This window comes from Perognathus longimembris, chromosome 10 (genome assembly GCF_023159225.1).
Source record: "Perognathus longimembris pacificus isolate PPM17 chromosome 10, ASM2315922v1, whole genome shotgun sequence".
NCBI lineage: Eukaryota > Metazoa > Chordata > Mammalia > Rodentia > Heteromyidae > Perognathus > Perognathus longimembris.
The window spans coordinates 72,258,026-72,285,530 of record NC_063170.1 but is presented as its reverse complement, the minus strand read 5'-3'; the positions used below and the strand labels follow the sequence as shown (position 1 = coordinate 72,285,530).

Below are 27,505 nucleotides of genomic sequence, written 5' to 3'. Positions count from 1 at the left end.
CCACGGGAGAGGGAGCTACACGGTGCCTGCACCTTATCCAGGTGGCAGCTTCTCTCTCTCTGGGGGTAAAGGGGAAGTAGGTAGGTAGTGAGGAGTGGCTCCTTAGGTATGGGTGGATCTGGGGCTAATGGGAGGAGCTGAGGACCTGAGGCTAGGGAAATGCTAACACCCATCATTAGGATGTTGGAGAAGGCAGATGTCCATTTTCTGTCCCAGCTAAGTTGCTTGCATTGGGGGCAGTGGATGGACGCTAAGTGCAGGGATGAGCCAGGGCCCGCTGGGGCCCAGCTCCGGGTTTGTAGTCAGGCGCGCTGCGGCCGCCCGGTTGCCCTGGAGACGGGGCCCTTCCTGGCCCCGTGGCCCCGGCTGGCCAATGAGCGGCCGCTCCGTGGCGGGGGCGGGGCTGGCGCTGGCGGCGCTCCGCTGGGTCTGGTCATGGAGGCCACCGTCGCCGGCCTGCTGCTGCTCCTGTGGCTCGGGGTCCGCGCCCCAGCGCCGGGCGGCGCCTCGGAGGCCCCGCCGCTCGTCAATGAGGACGTGAGGCGCACCGTGGACCTCAGCAGCCACCTGGCCAAGGTGACGGCCGAGGTGGTCCTGGCGCACGCGGGCGGCGGCTCCTCGCCGCGCGCCACCTCCTTCCTCCTGGTTCTGGAGCCGGAACTCGAGGCGCGGCTGGCGCACCTCGGGGTGCAGGTGGGTGCGGCCCGGCCCTGGGGGGCCCTCGACGGGACGGGCGCCCTCGGGGCGCGGGGGGTGCGGGCCGGCCCTGGGGGGCCCTCGACGGGGCAGGGGCTGCGGGCCGGCCGGGGGGGAAGCTGGCGGCCACCGGAGGTCGAGGTCCTCTCCGCCGCCGCCCTCTCGCCCACCTGCCGCCCACGTGGCCGCTCCGGAGGCCGCGGCGACCCTCGCGGGCGGTGGCCCCCGGGGGCCCGCACACATCTACTTCCCTGCGGTGCAGCCGAGGGCGGAGTGGCGGTCCTGGGACGACGCAGCCAGTGTAGTGTCTGGGCTTCTACTCTGTCGGTACTGAAGCTGGTGATCCCCTAGGATCCCTGTTGACACAATAGCTTCAGGTTGTTAGCCTTTTTGTGCGGTGCGGAGAGGTAAAGTCCAAGCCTCTCCCCTGCGCCCGGCCTGCTTCTCACTCAGACCTCAGCCGTGAGAGGCCTCCAGGAAAGAGGCTGCAGGACTAGGGATGTGCACACACAGATGTTTGCTTTTATGACTATTTTCATTAAGCAACATTCATTAAGTGATTACCGAGTTCTTTGTTGAGAGGAGACCAGTCATTAAGTGTCACATTTCTTAGGAGTACACTTTATTCTTAAATGTGGAGCTATAAAGCTGGGTTTATAGAGATCGGATTTCTAAAGTGACTCTTACTCCCTTTCATGCCTTGCCCTTGATGAAAAGTAACTGTGCTCAAATGTTTCTGGAAAGAATGTGTCAGACCATACTTAGCTGTATCACTACCATCTTTGAATGTTTTGTGTGTGTGTGTGTGTGTGTGTGTGTGTGTGTGTGTGTGTGTGTTGGCCAGTCCTGGGACTTGATCTCAGGGGCTGAGCACTGTCCTTGAACTTCTTTTGTCCAACACTAGCACTCTAACACTTGAGCCACAGCCCACTTCTGGCTTTTTCTGTTGTTTGGTTTTGTTTTTGTTGCCAGTCCTGGGGCTTGAAATTAGGGCCTGAGCACTGTCCCTGGCTTCTTTTTGCTCAAGGCTAGCACTCTACCACTTGAGCCACAGCGCCACTTCTGGCATTTTCTATATATGTGGTGCTGAGGAATCGAACCCAGGGCTTCATGTATACAAGGCAAGTACTCTACCACTAGGCCCTATTCCCAGCCACACTTCTGTTTTTTCAGGCTTTTTCTGTTTATGTGGTAGTGAGGAATCGAACCCAGAGCTTCTTGCATGCTAGGCAAACAGTCTACCATTACACCACATTCCCAGCCCCCTCTTTGAATGTTTTGGGTGTTAAATCCCATTCTGTATGTGTATTTGTGTTTCTATACATGTGTGTATGTGTGTATCTGTATCTGTGTTTCTGTCTCCTGAGGCTTGAACTCAGGACCTGGGCACTGTCCCTGAGCTTTATTTGTGCTCTAGACTAGTGCTCTACCACTTGAGCCACATTTCGACTACACAGAAAAAGCTGGAAGTGTTGCTGTGGCTCAGGTTGGCAGAGCACTAGCCTTGAGCAGAAGAAGCTCAGGGACAGCTCCCAGGCCCAAAGTTCAAGTCCCAAGATCTGCAGTAAACCTCCCAAAACCTACAGATAGTGTTTACAGTTTGGTATGTTTGGACATGTGCAGGTGTGTTACCATTACTACAAAGTCAGGTGATAAGCATATCTAGCACCCCAAAATGATCCTTTGTCTCAGATTTTTCTGAGGGAAGTGGTACCTCCGTACAATCTACCTTGGGTCAGGTGTGTTTTTTGGTTTTGTTTGGTCAGTCTTGGGTTTTGAACTCAGTGCCTGGGCCCTGTGCATGCGCTCTTTTGCTCAAGGCTAGCACTCTGTCACTTTGAGCCACAGCTCCACTTCTGGTTTTTGAGTGGTTAATTGGAGATAAGTGTCTCATGGGGACCTTTCTGCCTGGGCTGGTTTTGAACTAAATCTGTGATCCTCAGATCTCAGCCTCCTAAGTAGCTAGGATTACAGGTGTGAGCTACCAGCACCCAGCTTGTGGTAGGTATTTTAAGCACATTCTCATTGAAACTGCACAGTGACTTTGTGAGGTGTAGATGTTCTCATATGCCAACCAGATGAGTTTAATCTTGGAGGCTTTTCATCCTTTGGGATGGGGTTTTACAGTGTAGCATAAGCCAGTGCTCTTGTTTGTACGGACAATACCTCTTCTGGCCTTGATGTCTAGTTGTGCTTCTAGATTTATTCCCAGTCATAGTCATCTTGTAGACCTAGAAAGAGACAAAAATCAGATGGAGGCCTGGGAATATAGCCTACTGGCAAGAGTACTTGCCTCATATACATGAAGCCCTGGGTTCAATTCCTTAGCACCACATACATAGGAAAGGCCAGAAGAAGCACTGTGGTTCAAGTGAAGGCAGATTGCTAGCCTTGAGCAAAAAGAAGCCAGGGACAGTGCTCAGGCCCTGAGTTGAAGCCCCAGGACTGGCAAAAAAAAAAAAAAAAAAAAAGATGGATAATGTCTTCCCACTGGGAAGACAATGGATGTTAAACTTAGCAGCAGTACATTTTCCATTAGCTGTATTGGAACCTTGAGGTTGCTGAAATCTTTTTCAATGAATTGTCTTGAACTGTCATGGAACCCTTTTAGGAGCAGGCAGAAGGCATCATGGTGATTTTTTTTGTTTTTTTTTGGTCACTTATAGGGCTTGAACTCTGGGCCTAGGTGCTGTCCCTGAGCACTTCAGCTCAAGGCTAGCACTCTACCACTCTACCACTTGATCCATAGTGCCACTTCCAGTTTTCTTTTTTTTTTTTTTTTTTTTGGCCAGTCCTGGGCCTTGGACTCAGGGCCTGAGCACTGTCCCTGGCTTCTTCCCGCTCAAGGCTAGCACTCTGCCACTTGAGCCACAGCGCCGCTTCTGGCCGTTTTCTGTATATGTGGTGCTGGGGAATCGAACCTAGGGCCTCATGTATCCGAGGCAGGCACTCTTGCCACTAGGCTATATCCCCAGCCCTCCAGTTTTCTTAATTGGAAATAAGAGTAGCACAGACTTTCCTGCCTGGGCTTGTTTTGAGGTGCTATCCTCAGATCTCAGCCTCTTAAGTTGCTAGGATTACAGGCGTGAGCCACTGGTGCCTGGCTCATGGTGATTATTGATGATCTGATGATTCTTCTCTTTGTCACAAAAGTTCCATTTTTTTCTTTTCTTTGCCAGTCCTGGGGCTTGAACTCAGGGCCTGGGCACTGTCCCTAGGCTTTTTTTTTTTTTCCAAGTAAAGATGGATTTATTGGGGAAGTAAAAAAGCAGGCTGACCGGCCAGGGACACAGTGCAGACTCAAAGCTTCTTTTGATCAAGGCTAGCACTTTACAGCTTGAGCCACAGCTTCACACCACTGTTTAGGTAGTCAGTTGGAGTTGAGTCCTGTGGACTTTCTTGCCCTTGCTGACTTGCACATGTATGTGCATACTTACTGGTACTGGGCTTGAACTCGGCCTGATGCTTCGTCCTTTAATTTTTTTGCTCAAGGCTGGAAGTCTACTGCTTGAACCACAGCTTTTAAAAAATTTTATTTCTTTATTGTCAAAATAATGTACAGAGGGGTTACAGTTTCGTACGTAAAGCAGTGTGTACATTTCTTATCCAACTTGTTACCTCCTCCCTCATTCCCCCCCTTCCCCCTCCCCATTCGCCCCCCCCCCCCCCAGTTTACGTCTTGACTTTATTTTCTTCAGTGTTTTGATTATTCTTAAATGTTTTGGGGAATGTGGGGATTTTATTTGTAGTATGATCTTGCCATGGAACTTTGTTGAAGTGTAGCTCAAGTCTCATGCTTAAGATCCAAATAGATCCAAATTTGCAATCTAACTTGCCTTTCCTCTCATTTGTCTTTTTTTTTTTTTCTGTCAAACTTGAGAAACCTTGATGCATTGCATGTGTACAAGGCTCTGGGTTTGAGCCAGGCATAATGGTACACCCCGTATCTGCTACTCCGAAGGCATAAATAGGATTGAGGTCCCAGGGTAGCCAGGGCATAAAACACAAGAACCAGAAATAAGTTAAAAAACAAAAACAAGGGCTGGGAATATGGCCTAGTGGCAAAAATACTTGCCTTGTATACATGAATCCCTGGGTTCAATTCGTCAGTACCACATATATACAAAAAGGCCAGAAGTGGTGCTGTGGCTCAAGTGGCAGAGTACTAGCCTTAAGCAAAAGAAAAAGAAGCCAGGAACAGTGCTCAGGCCCTGAGCCCAAGCCCCAGCACTGGCAAAAAAACAAACAAAAAACACACTTGGGTGTGTGATTCGAATTGTACAGTACTTTCCTAGGAAGCAACAAGGTCCTGAATCCAAACCCCAGTACTGTTTAAAAATCGTTTTCATTTTGCACATGCCTGGCAAGTACCCCACCACCTAACTACATACCCAGACTCTGCAAAGCCATCAATACACTCACAAAAAATGAGTGTGCACTGGGTGCCAGTGGTGGCTCACGCCTGTCATCTCAGGAGGCTGAGATCTGAGAATTACGGTTTGAAGCTAGACTAGGCAGGAAAGTCTATGAGATTCTTTTCTTTTTAAATTAAATTTTATTGACAAGGTGTTGTGCAAAGGGGATACAGTTACATAATAAGGCAGTAAATACATTTCTTGTGATATCTTATACCCTCAATTTTCTTTCCCTTTCCTAGATCAGGTAGGCATATATACCATATCCAGTGTACCAAAATCACATACGGTAACCACGTAGGGTACGCCACAGGAAATTCACCTAGAACTTTAAAGAAAACATCAACAGTAGAATCCTCCTGTGTCCTTCTCTTGGGAGTTGTTTTTGCTTATCCTCGTCTTATATGATCATGAGTACATCGCTGTTGAGCTATTGTGATCCACTGATAGGTTTATTCTAGACCTTTTTTATGTTTAGTAGTTGTTTGGTTTTAGATACATAATGTAAAGTCGCTGACCCAAACATGTGGAAATACCATTTGAAAAGAAGTTGTTTTTTTTGGCCAGTCCTGGGGCTTGGACTCAGGGCCTGAGCACTGTCCCAGGCTTCTTTTTTTGCTCAAGGCTAGCACTCTGCCACTTGAGCCATAGTGCCACTTCTGGCCATTTTCTGTATATGTGGTGCTGGGGAATCGAACCCAGGGCCTCATGTATATGAGGCAGGCACTCTTGCCACTAGGCCATATCCCCAGCCCCTGAAAAGAAGTTTGTTGTTCTGCAGACCTGGTCTCTACTGTCCTCCCTCCCTCCCTAACAGTCATATATCAAGGTAACCATGTCCCTTTGTTCTCTGTGTTGAACCACAGCTTTACATTAGCTTTCTGTTGGTTAATTGGAAATGAGAGTCTCATAGACTTTCTTGCCCAGGCAAGTTTGGAACCACTGTGCTCAGCACATCTCAGACTTCTTTCTGAGTAGCTTTTGGGGGTGTATTTGGAAATGTAATCCTGTTTGTATGTATGTATTTAATCTTTGGCAATGTTCTTTTATTACAGAGAAAAAATTTAGAAACTGAAAGTTAAAAGAATAACTTACTTTTTTCTATTACAGTTGAAGGGAGAAGATGAGGAAGAGAACAATCTGGAAGTACGAGAAACCAAAATCAAGGGTAAAAGGTAATCTGACAGTCTGTTTGAGAGGAATCTCTAAGGATTGACCAGATATATGGGACGGGGTAGAGTGAAGTATCAGAAACCCCTGAGGTTTCTGCAGTTGGTTAGTATTAGTGGTATTAACAGTGGTAAAATTTCTGAGTTCCAGAATTGGTTAGATGGTGGTGCAATGAACAGGGGAAGGGAATCAGGTCGTGAATGGTACTACTGGCTATGGGTAGTCATTGGAGCTGTCTAATAAACATTCAGAAGCTGAATTCAGGGTGCTGGTTGTTTATGCCTGTAATCCTAGCTACTCAGAAGGTTGAGATCTGGGATCAGGTTTAAAGCCAGCCTGGGCAGCAAAGTCCATGAGACTCTGATCTCCAATCAACCCCCAAAAAGTCAGAAGTGGAGCTGTGATCTTTGAGGACAGATCCTATAGGAACATACTAAATGCTTTCAGAATTTTAGTAATGGTTTCTGCATCTAACAAAAATTGGTTTCCTTGTTTAGAAAACTCAGATTCATTTTAGAGGGTTTTCTCCCCTTTAGTTAAAAAAAAAAGAAATAGGCTGGCACTGGTGACCATGCCTATAATACTAGCTACTCAAGAGGCTGAGCTCTGAGGACTACCATTCACAACTAGCCTTGGCAGGAAAGTCTGCGAGACTCTTATCTGTAGTTAACTACCAGAAACCGGTAGTGGTGCTATGGCTCAAGGGGTAGAGCTCTAGCCTTGAGCTGAAGAGCTCTGGGACAGTGCCCAGGCTTAGAGTTCAAACCCAGAAAGGGAGGGGGATAGGATTGTTTTTTGTCTTGGGTCTAGAATTTTGCTGTGACTTTGAGCTACAAGCTTGTTTTCAGTTCCCTTAACCTTTCTTAATTCTCTTGCTTCAGTGGAAGGTTCTTCACGGTCAAGCTCCCAGTTGCTCTGGATCCTGGTAACAAGATATCAGTCATTGTGGAAACAGTTTTTACCCATGTGCTCCAGCCCTATCCAACCCAGATAACACAGGCAGAGAAACAATTTGTAGTTTTTGAGGGGAACCATTATTTCTACTCTCCCTACCCAACGAAGACCCAGACTATGCGTGTAAAGCTTGCCTCCCGAAATGTGGAGAGCTATACCAAGCTGGGGAACCCCACACGCTCTGAAGACCTCCTGGATTATGGGCCTTTCAGAGATGTCCCTGCCTATAGTCAGGTAGGCTCACTGGTGTCCAGCCCAGATGTCTGTTTCAGAAACTGTTGTGCAGAGAAGAGTGGCTCTTGGCTGGTTACCTGGGATGGCTTGGGGTGGGTGGAAATTTGAAGTTGGTTTTAACCTGCTCTGGAATGTGTCTTGTAGTCCCTTCTCTTGGAACACAGTGGGTGTAACTGCATGTGCAGAGTAGGAGTTGAGGGTGATAAGAGGGATGAGATAAGAAACTGGCTAGGGTAGCAACGTTAGCTGAATGAGGGCCTTGGGATTGGTGCTAGGAGGAAGAGGGATTAGTTCAAGTTTAAGACTTTGATATTGTAGGAAACTTTAAACATGGATGTAGACCTGCATAACAAAGTCTTTAAATGTGTAGCAGTCTAGTCATAGGAAACTAGAGGTTTGGCTCAGTGGTAGAGTGCTGGCTTTGAGCTTTAAAAAAAATTTTTTTTGTTGTCAAGGTCATATACAGGGGGGTTACAGTTACATACATAAGGTAGCACATTTCTTTTGTTTGTTTTGTCTTTTTGCCAGTCCTGGAGTCGTGGAGCTTAAACTCGGCCTGAGCACTGTCCCTGGCTTCTTTTTGCTCAAGGCTAGCACTCTACCACTTGAGCCACAGTGCCATTTCTGGCTTTTTTTCTATCTATGTGGTGCTGAGGAATCGAACCCAGGGCTTCATGTATACAAGGTGAACACTCTACCACTAGGCCATATTCCAAGCCCCTTGAGCTTTTTTTTTTTTTTAATTTTATTGTTATGATGTACAGAGGGGTTACAGTTACATATGTAAGGTAGGGAGTACATTTCCTGTCAAGCTTGTTACTCCCTCTCTCATTTTTCTCCTATTCCCACCCCACCCCACCCCGGGCCTTGAGCTTTAAAAAAGCCAAGCAAGAGCACAAAGTCTTGAGTTAAAGCCTCAGTACACACACACAAAGCAGAAGAAAATGAAAATCTAGTCACAGAATGAACTTGGGGAGGAAGAGTGCTCTTTGACCCTTATATTTTTGTATTTTCTAGTATGTTCTCTAGTGCTTCAAGGTGTTTTTCATAGAAGGGCATTAGGATTACACAGTGACCAGAGATGCCACTGCTGCTGATTTTTGCTGATAGCAACAGAGATTTTTTTCTTAACCTTAGTGGCAAATTTGGCCAAGAAGTTAGGAAGTTGATGAAAGTATAGATGTTAATTCTCTGGACCTAAGTGAGAGGCAGTACTTAATTAACTATATAGATCAGTGGAGTTGGATTGTCTGTAGTAAAAGAGCTGAATGCTTAGTATTACCACTAAGGTTATATTCTTTAGCAAGTAAGGAGGACTGCAAGGCCTGGGGCCTCCATTTTAGTTTCATGATGAAAAAAAGTACTTATTTTAGCTTATTTTGAGGGTGGCATGAGAAAATGCATTTACGATTCATAAAAGAGGACCTAACACATGTATGTTGGCTCTATATATTAGCTCCGTATGTTTTAGCTAAAAAAGTTTGCGTGAACTTCTCCAGTTAGCAAAAACAGTAATACTTTGTGTGTTGACCTCAATTTGGGGTTTATTTTCTTTTTTGCCTATGTGTTCCTCCCTCCCTCCCTCCCTCCCTCTTTCCCCTTCCTTCCTTCCTTCCTTCCTTCCTTCCTTCCTTCCTTCCTTCCTTCCTTCCTTCCTTCCTTCCTTCCTTCCTTCCGTCCTGGGGCTTGAACTCAGGGCCTGGGCACTGTCCCTGAGCTGCTTTTTACTCTACCACTTGAGCTACAGCATCAGTTCTGGCTTTTTCTGTTTATGTGGCACTGAGAAATGGAACCCAGGGCTTCATCTATGCTAGGCAAGCACTCTACCACTAAGCCACATTCTCAGTCCTTGTGTTTATTTTTTAGCTTATAGGATAGTACTTATGTCCTCATTGGAGTTTGTATTTCCTAGGCAAGGTTTTCCTTTATTGATAGTTTAAAATTGGACAGCCAGCTGCTCAGTAGTCTGAGACCTAAGGATCCCTGTTCAATGCCAGTCCCACCAGGAAATTCCTTGAGATTTTTAATCTATCTCTAACTGCCAAAAAGCTGAATGAAAGTGGAGCTTGTAGCTGAAGTGGTACATCAATAGCCTTGAGCAAAAACATTGGGACATTGTCTAGGCTCTGAGTTCAAGCCTCAGGACTGACAGTACCCCCACCAAAAAAACTCCACAGAAAAACAAAAACTGGGGGTTGGGGATATGGCCTAGTGGCAAGAGTGCTTGCCTCGTATACATGAGGCCCTGGGTTCGATTCCCCAGCACCACATACACAGAAAACGGCCAGAAGTGGTGCTGTGGCGCAAGTGGCAGAGTGCTAGCCTTGAGCAAAAAGAAGCCAGGGACAGTGCTCAGGCCCTGAGTCCAAGCCCCAGGACTGGCCAAAAAAAAAATTTAAAAACAAAAACAAAAACTGCAGCCAAGTAGGGTGGTGCATATATCATATATGTCTGACATCTAGCATTCAAATACTAGGGAGGCTGAGACAAGATGGTTTTAAGTACCAGACCAGCCTGGGCTATCTGCAGCAGGTTTTTTCTTTTTCTTTTCTTTCTTTTTTTTTTTTTTTTGCCAGTCCAGGGCCTTGGATTCAGGGCCTAAGATCTGTCCCTGAACCTCTTTGTGCTCAAGGCTAGCTAGCGCTCTACCACTTGAGCAGCCGCCATTTCTGGCTTTTTCTGTATGTGGTACTGAAGAATCGAACCCAGGGCTTCATGCATGGTAGGTTCCTCTTACATTGTATGCCTTTTGTTGTTGTTGTTTTTGCATGCTGAAGGTGGAACTCAGGACATCCTGCATTTTAGACAAATGCTCTACCACTGAATTAAACCTGGGCGCTGATGGCTCATGCCTGATTTTAATCCTAGCTACTTAGGAGGCTGAGATCTGAGGATCATGTTTCAAAGCTACACTTCAAAGCCAGACTGGGCAGGAAAGTCTGTGAGACTTATCTTCAATTAACCACCAGAAAACTGGAAGTGGAGCAGTAGCTCAAAGTGGTAGAGCCCTAGCCTTGAGCAAAAGAGCTTAGGATAGTGCCCAGAGTTCAGGCCCCAGGACAAAAGAACAATAACCACTCTGCCCATCTTACATTGTTATTGTAAGATAATTGAAGTATAGCTATATTCAATTTTTCAAATACAAAAGATGTTAGAATTGAAACAGTTTTGTGTATTCCCTTTTTTTCTAATGAGTGTTTATTTCTACATTAGCAAAAAGACCTAGTGTATGTCATTAAAAAAAGTTGGCAGATTTGGACTGGAACAGTGGTTCAAGTGGTAGAGTTCTAGCCATGAGCAAGCTGAGTGTGAGCCTCCAAGTTCAAGGCTTGGAATTGGCAAAAAAAAAAAAAACCCAAACAATCCAAAAAATGTTGCATGTAGTCGGGTATAATGGCACACACACTGAAGCCAGCCTGGGCTATATAGCAAGATTTTGGCTCAGAAGCTATTCTGTTGGTGTGTGAGGACTATCTCCAGCAAATTTGGTTTTAGACTAGTGTTGCTATTTATTTCACACAACTTTGAAATGCTTGTTTTCCCTTCTTCCTAGGATACTTTTAAGGTGCACTATGAGAACAACAGCCCATTCCTGACCATCACCAGCATGACCCGTGTCATCGAAGTCTCCCACTGGGGTAACATTGCGGTGGAAGAGAACGTGGATCTGAAGCACACAGGGGCTGTGCTCAAAGGGCCTTTCTCTCGCTATGACTATCAGAGGCAGCCAGATAGTGGAATATCTTCCATCCGTTCTTTTAAGGTGTGGTGTTCAAGTTTGACATTGTGAGCAATGGACTTCATCAATTTTCCCTCTCTTGTTTCTCCCCCCCGCCGCCCTGCCAGTCCTGGGCCTTGGACTCAGGGCCGGGAGCACTGTCCCTGGCTTTTTTTTGCTCAAGGCTAGCACTCTGACACTTGAGCCACAGTGCCACTTATTTAGTGTATAAAGGATTTTTGTCTACTTAGTATCCTTGATTGAGTAGATGTGTCTTTTAGAAAATTTAAAACCATAGGAGTAAAGTTAGACTAAGAGGTAATGAAGATGTTGCAGTCTTATGCCTCTGAGGTCATTTCTGCGGAGGTACCTGGAGTTTCTTGACAGCATATCCACTTTCTTGTGCCTCTGAGATGGTTTCTTTTTTTCTTTTTTTTTTTTGCCACTCCTGGGCCTTGGACTCAGGGCCTGAGCACTGTCTCTGGCTTCTTTTTGTTCAAGGATAGCACTCTTGCCACTTGAGCCACAGTGCTACTTCTGTCCATTTTCTATATATGTGGTGCTGGGGAATCAAACCCAGGGCTTCATGTATACGAGGCAAGCAATCTTGCTACTATGCCATATTCCCAGCCCTCTGAGATAGTTTCTGATGTCCTCTTTCTTTCAGACCATTCTTCCTGCTGCTGCCCAAGATGTTTATTACCGGGATGAGATTGGCAATGTTTCCACCAGCCACCTTCTTATTTTGGATGACTCTGTGGAGATGGAAATCCGGCCTCGTTTCCCTCTCTTTGGTGGATGGAAGACACATTACATTATTGGCTACAACCTCCCAAGCTATGAATACCTCTATAATTTGGGTGAGTCTGTAGTGCAATGAGAGTAGAAATAATAAGGGAGAGACTTTGTCTTCATGGAAATCTTTATCTTTTTTTCCCCTCCCTCTCCCACCTTCCCTCCCAGCTTCCTTTCTCCATATGTACCAGCCCTTCCAATATACTTAGTGTTCTCTTGTCACTCTTTGAAAGGCTGGTGTGTCAGGAACAATTTCTATATTTTTAATAGTTTTAGAAATAGTTTCATTATAAATAAAATTCAGGGAAAAATAAAAACTATTAAACAAATAAATGAATGCTTAGTAAAGTACTATAGGAAGAACTTTCTAACCAACACCTAGATTAAGAAGTTAGAATTTCAGGGTATAAGATATCACAAGAAATGTACACACTGCCCTACTATGTAACTGTACTCTTTTTGCACAACACCTTGTCAAAAAATTTGTGTTCAATTAATAAATAAATTAAATTTTAAAAAAAAGAAGTTAGAATTTACTAGCTGGGTGTGATGGTGCAAGGCTGTCACCCCAGCTACACAGGAGTCAGGAATGAGAATCTGGGAGTCTAGGAAGTCAGATAACATAGTGAGAAGCTGTCTCAAAGAAAAACCCCAAGGGCTGGGAATATGGCCTGTGGCAAGAGTGCTTGCCTCCTATACATGGGTTCCTTTCTTCAGCACCACATATATAGAAAACGGCCAGAAGTGGCGCTGTGGCTCAAGTGGTAGAGTGCTAGCCTTGACCAAGAAGAAGCCAGGGACAGTGCTCAGGCCCTGAGGACTGTCCCAGGACTGGCAAAAAAAATACACACATAAAAAAAAAACAAACAAAAAAACAACCCAAAACTGGGCTGGGGATGTGGCTTAGTTGTAGAGTGCTTGCTTAGCATGCATGAACCCCTAGATTTGATTCCTTAGCACCACATAAACAGAAAAGGCCGGAAGTGGCACTGTGGCTCAAGTGGTAGAGTGCTAGCCTTGAGCAAAAAAAGCTCAAGGACAAAGAAAAAAAAATAAACAATACTCCTTTCCCCATCTTATCTGTTTTGGCTATGGGTACATTGTTGAAGCAGGTAGGCATTATGCAGTGCATTTCCTATTAATTCTGTTATAGTTCTTGGGCTCATAGTATTTTTTTTTGCCAGTCCTGGGGACTGAACTCCAGGCCTGAGCACTGTCCCTGGCTTCTTTTTGCTCAGGGCTAGCACTCTGCCACTTGAGCCACAGTGCCACTTCCGGCTTTTTCCATATATGTGGTGCTGAGGAATCGAACACAGGGCTTCATGTATACGAGGCTAGCACTCTACCACTAGGTCATATTCCCAGTCCCGCTTATAGTATTTTTTGTTTTTGTTTTGTTTTATTTTTTGCCAGTCCTGGGGGTGAACTCAGGGCCTTAGCACTGTCCCTGGCTTCTTTGTGCTCAAGGCTAGCACTCTTAACAACTTGAACTATAGTGCCACTTCCGACTTTTTCTATATATGTGGTGCTGAGGAATCAAACCCACAGCTTCATGTATAGGAAGCAAGCACTCTACCACTAGGCCATATTCCCAGCCCTTGTATATTTTTGTGTATGCGCGTGCACGTGTGTGTACACGTGTGAACGCATGTGTATTTATACCAATACTAGGGTGTGAACTCAGTGCCCGTATGCTGACTTTTCACTTCCAGCTTTTCGCTGGTTTATTGGAAATAAGAGTCTCTCAGATTTTACTGCCCAGGTTGGCTTTGAACCAGGATCCTGATCTTGTGTCTCAGCCTCCTGAGTAGCTAGGATTAGGGAGGGGTGTGCACCATTGCTGCCAGCTGCTGTCCTGTTCTCTGTTCACATTGCTGCCTGTGTCTTCCTGGCCCCTCAGGTGACCAGTATGCACTGAAGATGAGACTTGCTGACCACGTGTTTGATGAGCAAGTGATAGATTCTCTGACAGTGAAGATCATTTTGCCCGAGGGGGCCAAGTGAGTATGCCTGTCCTCTCCTGGGTACCCCCATTTCTCTGCTAGGCCTCAAGAGGGGCTTTGCATTCCATTTCCATGGGTGTGAGTGGGTACTCATCAGTAGCTTTGACTGAAGCTTGAAAAGTTAAGCTCAAAGGAAGGCATGAGGTTTGTTTATAAAATCTTCCAAAAATACAGAATGCCCTGTACAAAGTGATGGCCTTAATCTGATGGCTTGATGGCTGCAAGAAGTTCTTCAGGATAAGACAGTCAGGTGTGCCTTTTGCTGTGCTGACAATGAGCAATGAGCTGGAGTTCCCGTTCATCCTGGGCTTTTCAGTTGGTGCATCAGAGCACTTCTGTTATCATGAGTGGGCACCTAGGCAGACAAGAGCACACACATGCTCTCTAAGAGCCTGTCTGTCCTTCATGTAAGGAGAGAGCATTTGGGACCATTTGTGAGGAATTTTGATGTTCCTGAGACTTTCCATAGGTGGGTTGTGCTGTACAGCTATTGACCTGTGACTCAGGGTAGGGCTGGGGTGCCCAGAGGTGCTGCCATGACCCAAGTAGGCAGACTCATTGTTCTCCTCAGGACTTTATCTGGCAGTGGGTCAGTCGCACCAGGGGATGAGGGTGTTTCAGAGTGGAGCATGAACTTGGCTGTCCTCTAGCGGTGCCTCTGTTGGTGCGGTGTGTCTGAGGCTGTGTGTGGTGTTCCTGTCTGTCTGCAGGAACATCCAGGTGGATAGCCCCTATGAGATCAGCCGGGCCCCGGACGAGCTGCACTACACTTACCTGGACACCTTTGGCCGCCCTGTGATTGTTGCTTACAAGAAAAATCTGGTTGAACAGCACATTCAAGACATTGTGGTGAGTGGCCCCTCCACTCTGTCACTGGTAGTGTCTCGGAGATGCTTCGGAGAGCAATCCAATTTAATCGGGAGGTACTCACAGTAATATAGTAGTGATGACGAGGATTGGGCATGAGTTGGCGATAGTACCGCCCTCTGTGCAAAGCCCGAGAAGAGCACGTGTGCTCGCTGGCTCAAGGTGGGGGATGGTCTCAAAGCTACCCCTTCTGGTTCGGGACCCAGAAGGAGATAGGTGTGGCTCACTTCCACACTGCCCCAGGGCTGGGGGAAGGGAGCGCTCTCCTCGCCCTTCCCCCCTTAAGGCCAAGATGAATCCCCAACAGTAGTGCATCTGCAGCTGTGGACTGACCCATCTTTCCTTTTGGGCTGCCATTGGGTCAGGGCAGAACATAGGATGAAGAGTGGGCTAGCCTGGGAAGTGGAGGGGGGGGTGTCTGTGCGCCCAGGTCCTGGTGTTCTGCAGTCCTCACTCTGCTTATCTTCCTGGTCTCCCCCCCAGATCCACTACACCTTCAACAAGGTGCTGATGCTGCAGGAGCCCCTGCTGGTGGTTGCTGCCTTCTACATCCTGTTCTTCACCGTCATCGTCTATGTGCGCCTGGACTTCTCCATCACCAAGGTACCCTTGTTACCCTCAGTGGCCTTCACAGCTGAGGGCAGGGCCCTTTCTTTGGCAGGCTCTCCCCTGCTCTGCTAGCGTTTACAGTGCAGATACTTTGTATGTGTGGGGTTGGGGGTAAAACTAGGGCCTTGTGTCAGCAAGTGGTCTGGCCTCCCCTGACCCAGTTGTGTCTTTGTTTATTTGTTTTGTTTTTGTTGCCAGTCCTGGGGCTTGAACTCAGGGCCTGAGCACTGTCCCTGGCTTCTTTTTGCTCAAGGCGCTAGCACTCTACCTCTTGAGCCACAGCGCCACTTCCGGCTTTTTTCTACATATGTAGTGCTGAGGAATCTAACCCAGGGCTTCATGTATACGAGATGGGCACTTTACCACCAGGCCATCTTCCCAGCCCCCGAGTTGTGTCTTGATGCTGTGGTTACCAGCACACTGGGTGAAGTCCCTGTCTTGTTTTGGTTCTGGAAGCACTACATCCCCCAGCTTGGGTTCTCAGGTGAGATGGGTTAGTCTTGGTCACTTAGCGCTTTGCTCCTTGGTATTCCATTGAACTTGGAGGTGGCATGGACGCCAGCTTTCCTCTGCTGACTTCTCTGGGGCTGTACAGCACTATGTAGTATTTTTTTTTTCTTAAAGATTTCTAGAATAAGCAGATGCTTTTTATTTCTTTGCCTTAAACATTTTTTTAAAAAAAGATTTAACATGTACATACTGTAAATCATCTGTAACAGTTTCCTCACTTTTTGTGTGTGTGTGTGTGTGTTGGTCCTGAGGCTTGAACTCAAGGCCTGGGCACTCTCCCTTATCTTTTTCACTCAAAGTGCTCTGCCATTTGAGGCATAACTCCACTTTTGGCTTTTTGTGATTAGTTGGAAATAGAGTCTTAAAGACTTTCCTACCTGGGCTAGCTTTGAATCATGATCCTCATTATTTCAGCTTCCAAACACCTATTATAGACAGCCACAGGTACGTGGTTCTCACTTTTTATTTACTTATTTACTTATTTTATTTTTTGCCAGTCCTGGGACTTGGACTCAGGGCTGGAGCACTGTCCCTGGCTTCTTTTTGCTCAAGGCTAGCACTCTGCCACTTGAGCCACAGCGCCACTTCTGGCCATTTTCTATATATGTGGTGCTGGGGAATTGAACCCAGGGCTTCATGTATGGGAGGCAAGCACTCTTGCCACTAGTCCATATTCCCAGCCCTGGTTCTCACTTTTAAAAAAATAGCTACAAAGTTTGCCATTGGATGAATGGGCCATTGTTTATTCACCACTTTTGTTTGTCTGTCTTTTTTTTTTTTTTTTGGCCAGTCCTGGGGCTTGGATTCAGGGCCTGAGCACTGTCCCTGGCTTCTTCTTGCTCAAGGCTAGCACTCTGCCACTTGAGCCACAGCGCCCCTTCTGGCCATGTTGTGTATATGTGGTGATGGGGAATCGAACTCAGGGCCTCATGTATACGAGGCAAGCACTCTTGCCACTAGGCCATATCCCCAGCCCCTTGTCTGTCTTTTTCTTTTTTGGCGCTCATGGGGTTTGAACTCAGGGCCTGAATGCCATCCCTGAGCTCTTCTGCTCAAGGCTGGCATTCTACCAGTGAAGCCATAGCTTCACTTCTGGTTTTCAGATGGTTAACTGGAAATAAGAGTCTCAAGGGCTTTCCTGCTTGGACTGGTTGTGAACCATGATCCTCACATCTCAACCTCCTGATTAGCTAGGATTACAGTCAGGAGCCACCAGTGCCTGGCTTGTGTGCATATTCTTACTGTAATGCTTTGATGATTCATTGAGTGAAATGTAATTGTCAAATCAACTGCTGCAGACCTGGGCAGTGAGCACAGATGGTGTGAAGCATGAAGGGCCTCATGTAACAGGCCATAACAAAGGCCTGGTTTGCTCTGTAGGCCTGAAAATCTCTTGACAGCTTTAAGAAGGAGCACATTGCAATAAGCCTCCTTCAAGCTTTCAGCTAGTGCTGAAATCTGTTCTCAGCTCTTCCCATATCTGTTCATGGCACACTCTAACAACTTTGTGAGCCCTGTGGACTGCTTCATCTGTGCCGGGCTAGATTTACCTCCCCTGGTGTGGGGATGTAAGCTTACTCCCTTATCAGTGCTCCCCTTTTCACCCTCTCCCCTGGGCACCTGACCAGCAGGTGGCCAAGGTGGAGTAAAGGGACACGGGCAAGCCTAAGGTGCACGTGGCCGAACGAGATCCCCTTTTCCTCCCTCCTTACCCACCAAGGAAGCCAGGCGCAGACGGATCTCAGAGATGCTTGGGAGAGCAATCCAATTTAATCGGGAGGGACTCACAGTAATATAGTAGTGATGACGAGGATTGAGCATGAGCTGGCGATAGGCTAGCGAGCTTGTCCGTCCAAGAGCAGCTCCCAAGGACCTCCCTCATGGGCTAACGTCACTTCCCATAGTACCGCCCTCTGGGCAAAGCCCACCAAAAAGGGGAGCACACGTGCTCACTGGCGCAAGGTGGGGGATGGTCTCAAAGCTACCCCTTCTGGTTCCGGACCCAGAAGGAGATAGGTGTGGCTCACTTCCACACTGCCCCAGGGCTGGGGGAAGGGCGGCCTCTCGGGAGCGCTCTCCTCGCCCTTCCCCCCCTTAAGGCCAAGATGAATCCCCAACACATCTGTTTGTCCCCTGTCCTGCCCATTGGTATGCATCGTCCCGATGGAGTTTCAGCATGGATTTGACTCTCTCTGTGAAGGTGACTTTTGGAAGGATAGGTGGTAGCAGTGGGTAGCCTCTGGGAGTTATTCTGCAGTGGGCTTCAATTTGAGCATCATCAGATACAGCGTACCTTCTTTCTTTCCCCCAGGATCCAGCTGCAGAAGCTAGGATGAAGGTGGCTTGCATCACAGAGCAGGTGTTGACCCTGGTCAACAAGAGGATAGGCCTCTATCGTCACTTTGATGAGACCATCAATAGGTACAAACAGTCTCGGGATGTCTCCACCCTCAATAGTGGCAAGAAGAGCCTAGAGACTGAGCACAAGGCCGTCACCAGCGAGATCGCGGTGCTGCAGTCCAGGCTAAAGACGGAGGGCTCTGACCTGTGTGATAGGGTGAGTGTTTGACCTGTGGCCCTCTTCTCTGTCAGCCTGCATGCCAAGTGGCCTGCTTATGCATGGCTTGTGAGGCTCGAGTGCTTGTGGACAAGAAGTTCCTGGTCCTGGTGGGGAGCAGGGTCTGGAGAAGTCAGGCTGCTTCCTCTGGATGCCAGTCTGCCCCGACTCCGCTGCTTTGCGGGCACAGCCAGTGGCATGGTGGCCAAGCCTGCAGTCCTGTCACTTGGGAAGCTGAAGTGGGAGGATTTAGAGTTCAAGACCAGCCTTAGCTAGAGGGTAAAAGACATCAAAAAAGAATTCAGACTTAAGAATCATGGATTCAGGATCACGGTTCAAAGCTAGCCTGTGCAGAAAAGTCTGTGAGACTTTTTATTTCCTTTTGGCCAGTCCTGGGGCTTGGATTCAGGGCCTGGGCACTGTCAGTGAGTTTCTTTTGCTCAAGGCTAGCACTCCACCACTTGAGCCACAGTGCTACTTTTGGCTTTTTCTGTTTATATGGTATTGAGGAATCGAACCCAGGGCTTCAGGCCTGCTAGGCAAGCACTCTACTACCAAGCCACTTTCCCAGCCCTGTGAAAGTCTTATCTCCAATAAACTACTTGGAAAAAGCCAGAAGTGGCATTGTGTCTCAGGTAGTAGAGTGCTTACCTTGAACAAAAGAAGCTCAGGAACAGCACCCAGGCCCAGAGTTCAAGGCCCAGAACCAGCCCACCCCCCACAAAAAAAAGTGCAGGCTCTGATTCCAGCTCTGATTTTGGCGATGTCACATGACTTCTGTGGAACAGGATTGCTGTTAGCCTTTCACAGGGGCATGAAGGAGCATTGCATGTAAGTGCTTAGCACATGGTGGCGTGCTATGGAAGTGGCCCTCCCCCAGTCAGGAGAAGGGTCCACCTCACAAAGTATCCCTCACGGTCCCTGGCCATGCCCCATTTATTATTTATTCTCACACTTTCTGAAATGTGGTGTGTTTTGTGTCAGCCTCATGAGGCCAGTGTGCCTGTGTAGTTGTTGGTTCAGCGCCTTGCGCTGTGCTCACCTGCTTCCCGTCCTCTACCACATGCACTGGGCTAAGGGGATGCGCTCAATCCAGCCAACCCCATGCCAGCCATCTGTCTGCTACTTAACCAAAGCCCTGGTTAGCAGCAGAGAGAGAAGCGGTGCTTGTCCTTGCCACCCTGTGCCAGGGCATCACTGTGTGCCAGGGCACCATGGCATCATGCCCTGTGCCAGGTAGTTCCCCTGTGCTCGTCCTTCGTCCTCACAGGTGTCTGCTGGTGAGGCCAGGGATGGTGAGTGGCTGGCCGCGAGATCAGTACTCGGAGGAGCAGGGCCCAGAGGAGGTAGCACACGGGTTTACAGATGCAGCTGTCCTCCCAGCCAGGCCCTCTGCCCCCCAGCACTGTGCCTGGGGTTGCAGTTGTGACTGGTCTTGTTGAGGTCTGAGTCTGGGCCTTTGGGACATGGGCTGTGTTGAGTTGGAGGGAGGCCCATTTTCAGTGTTGCCCTGCTTTTGCCTTGGCCCAGGTGAGTGAAATGCAGAAGCTGGATGCACAGGTGAAGGAGCTAGTGCTAAAGTCTGCAGTGGAGGCTGAGAGGCTGGTGGCTGGCAAGCTCAAGAAAGACACGTACATCGAGAATGAGAGGCTCATCTCAGGAAAGCGCCAGGAGCTGGTCACCAAGATCGACCACATCCTTGATGCCCTGTAGCCTTGCCCACAGTCCAGGGCCCGAGTGCTTGCACACGGAGCAGAGGGTAGGTGAAGCGAAGCAGAGCAGCACAGAGATGGGCAGAGGCGGGCAGAGGCCCTCGGGGGGAGAGGGTAGTGCCCTGCCTGCTTCCTGCCTGTAAGCTTAAACAATTCCCACTAACACCAAACATCTTTGTGTTTTGAACAAAGGCATTTTCAATAGTCAACTTTTTTCCCCCTTACATTTTGCAATAGTCGATGTTTTATTCTCTGAAGTCTGGGACATTTTTTTCATCTTGTAAGCCCTTCTAATTTCTGATGTTTGGTTATTTTGTGAGTGTATGCATTTTGTTTTATTTCTAAAGCGTGTGTGACCAAATGAAAATAAAGAAGGGACTGGACATTTGTTTATAATTCTCCTAAGTTAATACTTGAGACTGAAGAAAATGTTTTCTAGTACTTTCCATCCACTGAGTGGTGGATTTGTTGCTTAGAGCAAGTGTACAAGACAAAGTATTTAAGACCAGAACACAGGTACATTCCAACATCAGTGTGTACCTGGATACTGGTGTCTTCCAACATTATTAGAGCACATGAGGACCTGAAAGCAGAGTGGATTCCGTGAGGTCAAACCCTGGTGGGGCGAGCCTTGGCCTGGTGATAGCACATTTCAGGACCAGGTTGAAGGGGACAGACTGGTGTATACCATGGGGTGCTGGGGTAGGGGGGCACCACTGCCCTTCCAGCCTGGGATGCATGGTGAGATGAGAGCCAGGTGGCTGGCTGGGTCCTGGATTCCGCCTAAGAGGAAGCAGAAGCAGGTGCCTTGAGCAGTGCTCGCCCACTGTGTCCGCCCTTGCTGCTCTTCGCAGCCCTTCCCATGGGGAAGCCTGTACCCCCAGATGCCAGGGAGTCCGGGCCAGCCTCCCCTACTTGCAGAGCTGCTGGAGGTGGCATTGGGTTTCCATGGCTCTAATCTGTGCAGCTTGGGGCCCAGAGACCCCGCCTTGAACCCACCTTGGTCCTACCTTAGTCCTGTCGCAGAGCCATCCACAGGCCAGGCTCCCGGCGGAACCTTCTGGGGCTGCAGCAGGGGTCATGAAAGCACATGACAGGAAGCCCTCAGGTGCTGCTCAAGCCATGGCTTTGCACCCCAAGCTCCAGCCTACTTTCCTGGGTGTTGGGCCTTCACTCTAGGAGCTTCCATCACCCTCTGTAGTAAGCCAAGCCTCAGTTTCCCCTTGTGAGTACCAGGAGAAGGGGCATGTGTCCAGGCCCGGCACCTTCCGTGTGGAATGCAGACACCTCACACCTCTCTCTATCCCTGCGCACTCTCATTGTGGCCCCCACTTGGGCAAGGCCTGACCCCCATGGCCCAGGCCTGGCAGCCTTAGGTGGCAGGTTGGGCTGGACTTGGTAGCTCTGGGCATGGGCAGCCCAGCCTGGCTCAGCGAGGGAACCCACAGCTGAAGAAGTTATGGGTGTCTTTTTCCCCCCTTCATTTGTCTTGGAGGCTGACATGGGAGAAAACCCCAAGGACCAGTCAGTCACCTCACAGTTTCACCACAAGTATCCTGACCGGGGTGTCTGGTGCCGAGCTGATAGTGCAGGGCCGGCCGCAGCCCCGCCGGAAACCCGCTCCCAGCAGTTGGGGGCCGCAGGTTGAGACAGGAAATGCCAGGGTGTACCCCAGGGCTCAGGGCTTCCACAAAGACCTCCTGCCTTGGGCCAGATGGCTGCCATGTTGAGGCTGGGCCAGGTCCTAGGGCTGGCTGTGAAGTCTTGCAACTGCCCGAGTCAGGAAGACCAAGTTTGGTGGATGGAAGAAGCCGGGGAAAGCTGAGACCTGGGGCCTCCGGCCAGCCCTGGTGGGATTGGCTGGTCTCCTGGCAGGCCTCCTGGAGGCCCCGGCCGGATAGGTGTGGCAACAGGTGTGTCATGCATTCTATGGTGGAACCGATCCATGTCTCTTAAAAGGCAGAATGCAGTTCATCCAGCAAATTTCTTCACTTGGTGTTCGGTGCTGTCTCAGGCCCAGGGATGTGACTGAACAAGACTCAGTTCTGTGTGAGTTGGAGACACCGCACCAGAGAATCATTGCCTGTGGTGACAGAGGCCATGGTTCTGGCCTGGGGGACATGGCAGAGTGGCTGCACAGCCTCCAGCTGCCTCTTTCCTTCCAGTCTCTTCCTTTCCCTGCCTTTCCAAACTCTGGTGGCAGCAGATCCTTTTGCCTCAAGTCCAGGTCATGGCCTATCCCTAGTTAACTGCCTTGGCTCCCAGCTTCCTCCTCCCAGGCCTGGCTCCTAGAGCTGGGGGACCCTGGGCTTCCAGGCTGCCCCTGCCTGGGCAGCATGGTTTCCCCAGTGCCAGGCTCCAGCTCGGGCCACCCACTGGGGACTCCTCTTCTGTGAGTCTCCTGCAGCCAGATGCACTTGAGCACTTGAGGTGAGCTCTGAGGGGCTCTGACTCCATGCTCAAAGCGCCAGTGCTGTGGCTTTCAGAGAGCAGCCCTCGTCCACAGTGGTGGGCTTTACACTGAGCACGGTAACTGCTAGTCAGTCCCCATGCTGCTTGCTTTCCACAGCAGGAGGCAGTCTCGGGACGTGGCCTGGAGGCCCTCCTGTGGAGGCTGCTTGCTTTCCACAGCGGGAGGCAGTCTCGGGACGAGGCCTGGAGGCCCTCCTGTGGAGGCTGCTTGCTTTCCACAGCAGGAGGCAGTCTCGGGACGTGGCCTGGAGGCCCTCCTGTGGAGGCTGCAGCAAGCCTGGGATGAGTCACCGTCTGAGACAGAGCGCTTTGCAGACAGCATCTGAGAAGTCCCTTTTCTCTCTGGGCCTCAAGTCTTGCTGTCCAATGACAGAACTGATTGAGTGATTCTGGGGCCAGGGATGTGGGGAGGGCCTGGGAGCAGCCTCCATTGGGGGAACAGGAAGGCGGTGGCGTTGCCTAGATGCCCCACATGGCCTTCTGGTGAATGCTGGGATGCGGTGCTGTGCTCTGGACTCATCCTGAGCCTTACCTGTCTCCTGTGTACCTGCCTCGGGCTACACGTGCACACAGCACGGGGCACAGCCCTAGCAGAGCTCAGTGGCTCACACTTGAACACATGGATGAGATTATTGCATGCATAAGCACACCTGTTCTCCCTGGAGATACAAAGGGAATGGGCCAAGTCCTTGTCCTGGGGACTGCGTGAAGCCCAAGAGGTGCTTGCATGTGGTAGTAGTCAGAGTGCTAGCAGTGCACTCTGGGGAGAAGCGTCTGAGCCCACTACACAGCCTGAAAGCTTGCAGGCAGGTGAGAGTGGTCATGCTGCTTCCTGGCCCCAGACCCGGTCTGCATTTCTCCTCCCACAAACTCCTTCACACAGGTACGTAGACTCCCAGAGTGGAGCTACCACATGGCTGCTTGGGCCTCTCCGGTGCACAAACACTGTGATGTACTCGCCGTGTCTGCTCTGTGTGCTTGCTCATGGGCTTTGCACAAGAGCTCGGTGGTTCTACATTGAGTGCCAGCTCCTGTCCTGGCCCAGACCCCCCTGGAGTGGAGAGGGTGGGCCTGAGTAGGCTGTGCTTGAACGCTGGGCAGACAGAGATGTGGCTTCTCTCATCAGTCCCACAGATCTTCTAGGGAGCCCAGACTTCCATCTGGGGCCAGGAGTGCTGGGCAGTAGTGCCCATGGGCTCCCACGGTGTTTGAGTAGGGCATCGTCTGAACCAGATTAGGGCTGTGGAGCAGGAGTGACCGGGCTGTGCCATGTCCCTGTGTCTGTGTGCTGTATAGTATCCATTTGCCCGTGTTTGTGTGTGTGTGCACGCGCGCGCGCGCGCGCGTGTGTGTGTGTGTGTGTGTGTGTGTGTGTGGTGGCACTGGGGTGCTGAGGTAAGGGTGAGATCAGACTCACCAAGACGCCTTCTGGTGACTTTTAGGTAAATCTTCCCATCCAGCTATGGAGCAAATAATCCCAGTGTTCTAGAATGACATGTGTGCTAAGACTCGTTCATTGGTGAGTTGTGGGAGGTGACCTCACAGCCTCTTAGGCTGGGAGCAGCAGGTGTTGGCAGAGCTGGTTTGGAGGGCCCATCAAGTGTGGCTGCCATGTGATTGTAGGCACACTGTTCCCAAGCGCGGAGCTCATGGCCATACCCCAGCCAAGCCCAGAGTGATGGAAGGGCTGTCCACGGGGGCCTTTGCTTGGTGCCTCTTGTTGCTCTAACAGAATGTCCGAGTCTGCATATTTTGTAAAGCATTTTATTTGGCTCATGGTTCTGGCGGCTGGAAGGTCCACCGGAAACAGCATGGCACTGGCTTCCTGGCCAAGATCCTTGGCCGTGTTTCAACATGGCAGAGAAGCAGAAGTCGTGGTTTTATTCTCTAACAACGTGGTCCTGTGAGACCAGCGTTACCCACGCACCAGGTGAAGCCTGAGACAGTTGCCTCCCCGGGGCCCCCATCTCTCGGGTCCACCACCTCGGTGCACGGCAGGGGGCGCTGCAGCCATGGGCAGCTCCAGGGCAGCGCATTTTATAACTGCTTCCTACCTTTATCCTCTTCCCACTGGGGTGCAGTGTCCTGTCATTGCTGTCCCTGCTGCCATCCAGCCCTGGCCCACACGTGGGGGGTGCACTCATAGCTGTGTGCCCCCAGGTGACCTGGGCGCACACGTGACCTGTGTCCACAAGTGACCTGTGCCCCCACAGGTGACGTGTCCCCACAGGTGACGTGTGCCCACAGGTGATGTGTGTTCACAGGTGACGTGTCCCCACAGGTGACGTGTGTTCACAGGTGATGTGTCCCCACAGGTGACGTGTGTTCACAGGGGATGTGTCCCCACAGGTGACGTGTCCCCACAGGTGACATGTGTTCACAGGGGATGTGTCCCCACAGGTGACGTGTGTTCACAGGGGATGTGTCCCCACAGGTGACGTGTGCCCGCAGGTGACATGTGTTCACAGGTGACGTGTCCCCACAGGTGACATGTCCCCGCAGGTGACGTGTGCCCACATGTGACATGTGTTCACAGGTGACGTGACCCTGCAGGTGACGTGTGCCCACATGTGACATGTGTTCACAGGTGACGTGTCCCCACAGGTGACGTGTCTCCACAGGTGACATGTGTTCACAGGTGACGTGTCCCCACAGGTGACGTGTCCCCACAGGTGACGTGTGCCCACAGGTGATGTGTGTTCACAGGTGACGTGTCCCCACAGGTGACGTGTGTTCACAGGTGATGTGTCCCCACAGGTGACGTGTGTTCACAGGGGATGTGTCCCCACAGGTGACGTGTCCCCACAGGTGACGTGTGTTCACAGGGGATGTGTCCCCACAGGTGACGTGTCCCCGCAGGTGACATGTGTTCACAGGTGACGTGTCCCCACAGGTGACGTGTGTTCACAGGGGATGTGTCCCCGCAGGTGACATGTGTTCACAGGTGACGTGTCCCCACAGGTGACATGTCCCCGCAGGTGACGTGTGCCCACATGTGACATGTGTTCACAGGTGACGTGTTCACAGGTGACGTGTGTTCACAGGTGACGTGTCCCCGCAGGTGACGTGTCCCCACGGGTGGTGTGGGTTTTGTCTGAGCAGGAATTTTGCTGTGCTGGCCAGCGTGGGTGTCAGTAACAACACAGCCAGCGCCGGGGGCTGACAGGCACACAGTAGCCCTCAGGTCTACAGGGTTCTGTGTGCCCAGGCCCCGTCTTCCTCAGACGCAGCTACTGCTCGTGCTTGGTGTCCTTCCTCCAGCCTGAGCCCAGACACAGCCGCACCACCTCACTAAGCGCTTTGCTTCCTCAGGCCAGGGATTTGGGGTGAGATTATCAAGATCTGACTTTTTTCAAGATAAACACTTTTGAACCTTCACAGCCTATCATTGATCTCTGTGGACACCATGTCAGCTCAGCGTGCACATATCCAGCTTCATGAATGCTCCATCACCTCTAAGACTTTGTCTTCCATCGATTGCCAGAGACGGGCTCCCCTCCATCTTCCCTCATGCCCAGTGAGAGGCACCCCTGAATTCCTCCCGGGTGCACGGCTGGAGCGCAGATGTGGTGGATGGCGTTTTGCAGAACAACCTGCATGTAGTCTGCTCCCAGTGCCATGGCCTCTCCAGCACACACAGAGCAGAGCTGTGTCCAGGCTCTCTGCTCCCCACTGGCCAGTTTTTCTCCCCAGAATGGATTTGCTTTCTTTTGATTTGGATTAAATTGTATTTAATTTTAGTTACTGTGTGACATGTGTCTGTGTGTGCATGTGTGATACTGATGATTAAGCCCAGGGCCCTCCCTGTGCCTGCTGAGGTGATGCTCTACCACTTGAGTGTCCTTCCTCCTCCCAGGCCTTTTTATTTATTTTGTTTTTGAGGCAGGATCTTGAGCTCCTTTTGCCTGGGCTGATCTTGAACCCTCCTGCTTTCACAAACTCTTATGTATTTTTTTTTGTTGTTGTTGTTGTTGTTGTTGCCAGTCCTGGGGCTTGGACTCAGGGCCTGAGCACTGTCCCTGGCTTCTTTTTGCTCAAGGCTAGCACTCTGCCACTTGAGCCACAGCGCCATTTCTGGCCATTTTCTGTATATGTGGTGCTGGGGAATTGAACCCAGGGCCTCATGTATACGAGGCAAGCACTCTTGCCACTAGGCCATATCCCCAGCCCTCTTGTGTAGTTTTTGAGTTATCTTCTTTTCTTCTCCTACTTTGGTCCTGGGTATGGACGCCAGGGCCTCTGGCTCCTTAGGTTCAGTTACCTTTTTTCTTTCTTCCCTCCCTCCCTCCCTCCCTCCCTCTCTCCCTCCCTCCCTCCCTTCTTTTTTATTGTCAATCATGGGGCTTGAAGTCTGGGCCTGGGCACTGTCTCTGAGCTTTTCAGCTCAAGGCTAGTGCTCTACCACTTTGAGCCACAGCGCCACTTGTGGTTTTGAGTGGTTAATTGGAGATAAGGGTCTCACAAGGACTTTTCTGCCCAGGTTGACTTCTAATCGTGATCCTCAGATTTCAGCCTCCTGAGTTTCAGGGTGAGCCAGTGGCGCTTGGCTCCAGTTGCCTTTGCTTAAAGACCTGTCAAATGGGATTCATCTATATTCAGAATATCAAGTTTCATTTATTTTGTATTGTTTTGTTTTTGGCCAGTCCTGGGGCTTGAAACTCAGGGCCAGAGCACTATTGTCCCTGGCTTCTTTTTGCTCAAGTCTAACACTCTACCTCTTAAGCCACAGCACCACTTCTGGCCTTTTCTGTGTATGTGGTGCTGAAGAATCGAATCCAGGCCTTCCTGCATGC

General features: G+C 49.8%; 1 protein-coding gene across 1 annotated transcript; it reads left to right on the top strand.

Annotated features, from left to right (window-relative positions):
* The first annotated feature begins 404 nt into the window (after nt 1-404).
* On the top strand, nt 405-20,623 carry Rpn1 (ribophorin I). Its single transcript, XM_048356367.1, has 10 exons — nt 405-693; nt 6,222-6,286; nt 7,163-7,469; nt 11,023-11,232; nt 11,855-12,047; nt 13,883-13,982; nt 14,696-14,834; nt 15,336-15,455; nt 18,283-18,528; nt 20,059-20,623. The coding sequence occupies exons 1-10, from the start codon at nt 436-438 to the stop codon at nt 20,239-20,241; spliced, it is 1,821 nt and encodes a 606-aa protein (XP_048212324.1). The 5' UTR covers nt 405-435; the 3' UTR covers nt 20,242-20,623.
* The last annotated feature ends 6,882 nt before the right edge of the window (nt 20,624-27,505 follow it).

Excerpts from the sequence above, each read along its gene's own strand:
- Rpn1 (XM_048356367.1), top strand. The coding sequence starts at position 436 with ATGGAGGCCACCGTCGCCGGCCTGCTGCTGCTCCTGTGGCTCGGGGTC. Across the intron at positions 11,233-11,854 it reads CTTCCATCCGTTCTTTTAAG|ACCATTCTTCCTGCTGCTGC; the intron begins GTGTGGTGTTCA and ends TCTTTCTTTCAG. Across the intron at positions 18,529-20,058 it reads GCTCTGACCTGTGTGATAGG|GTGAGTGAAATGCAGAAGCT; the intron begins GTGAGTGTTTGA and ends GCCTTGGCCCAG.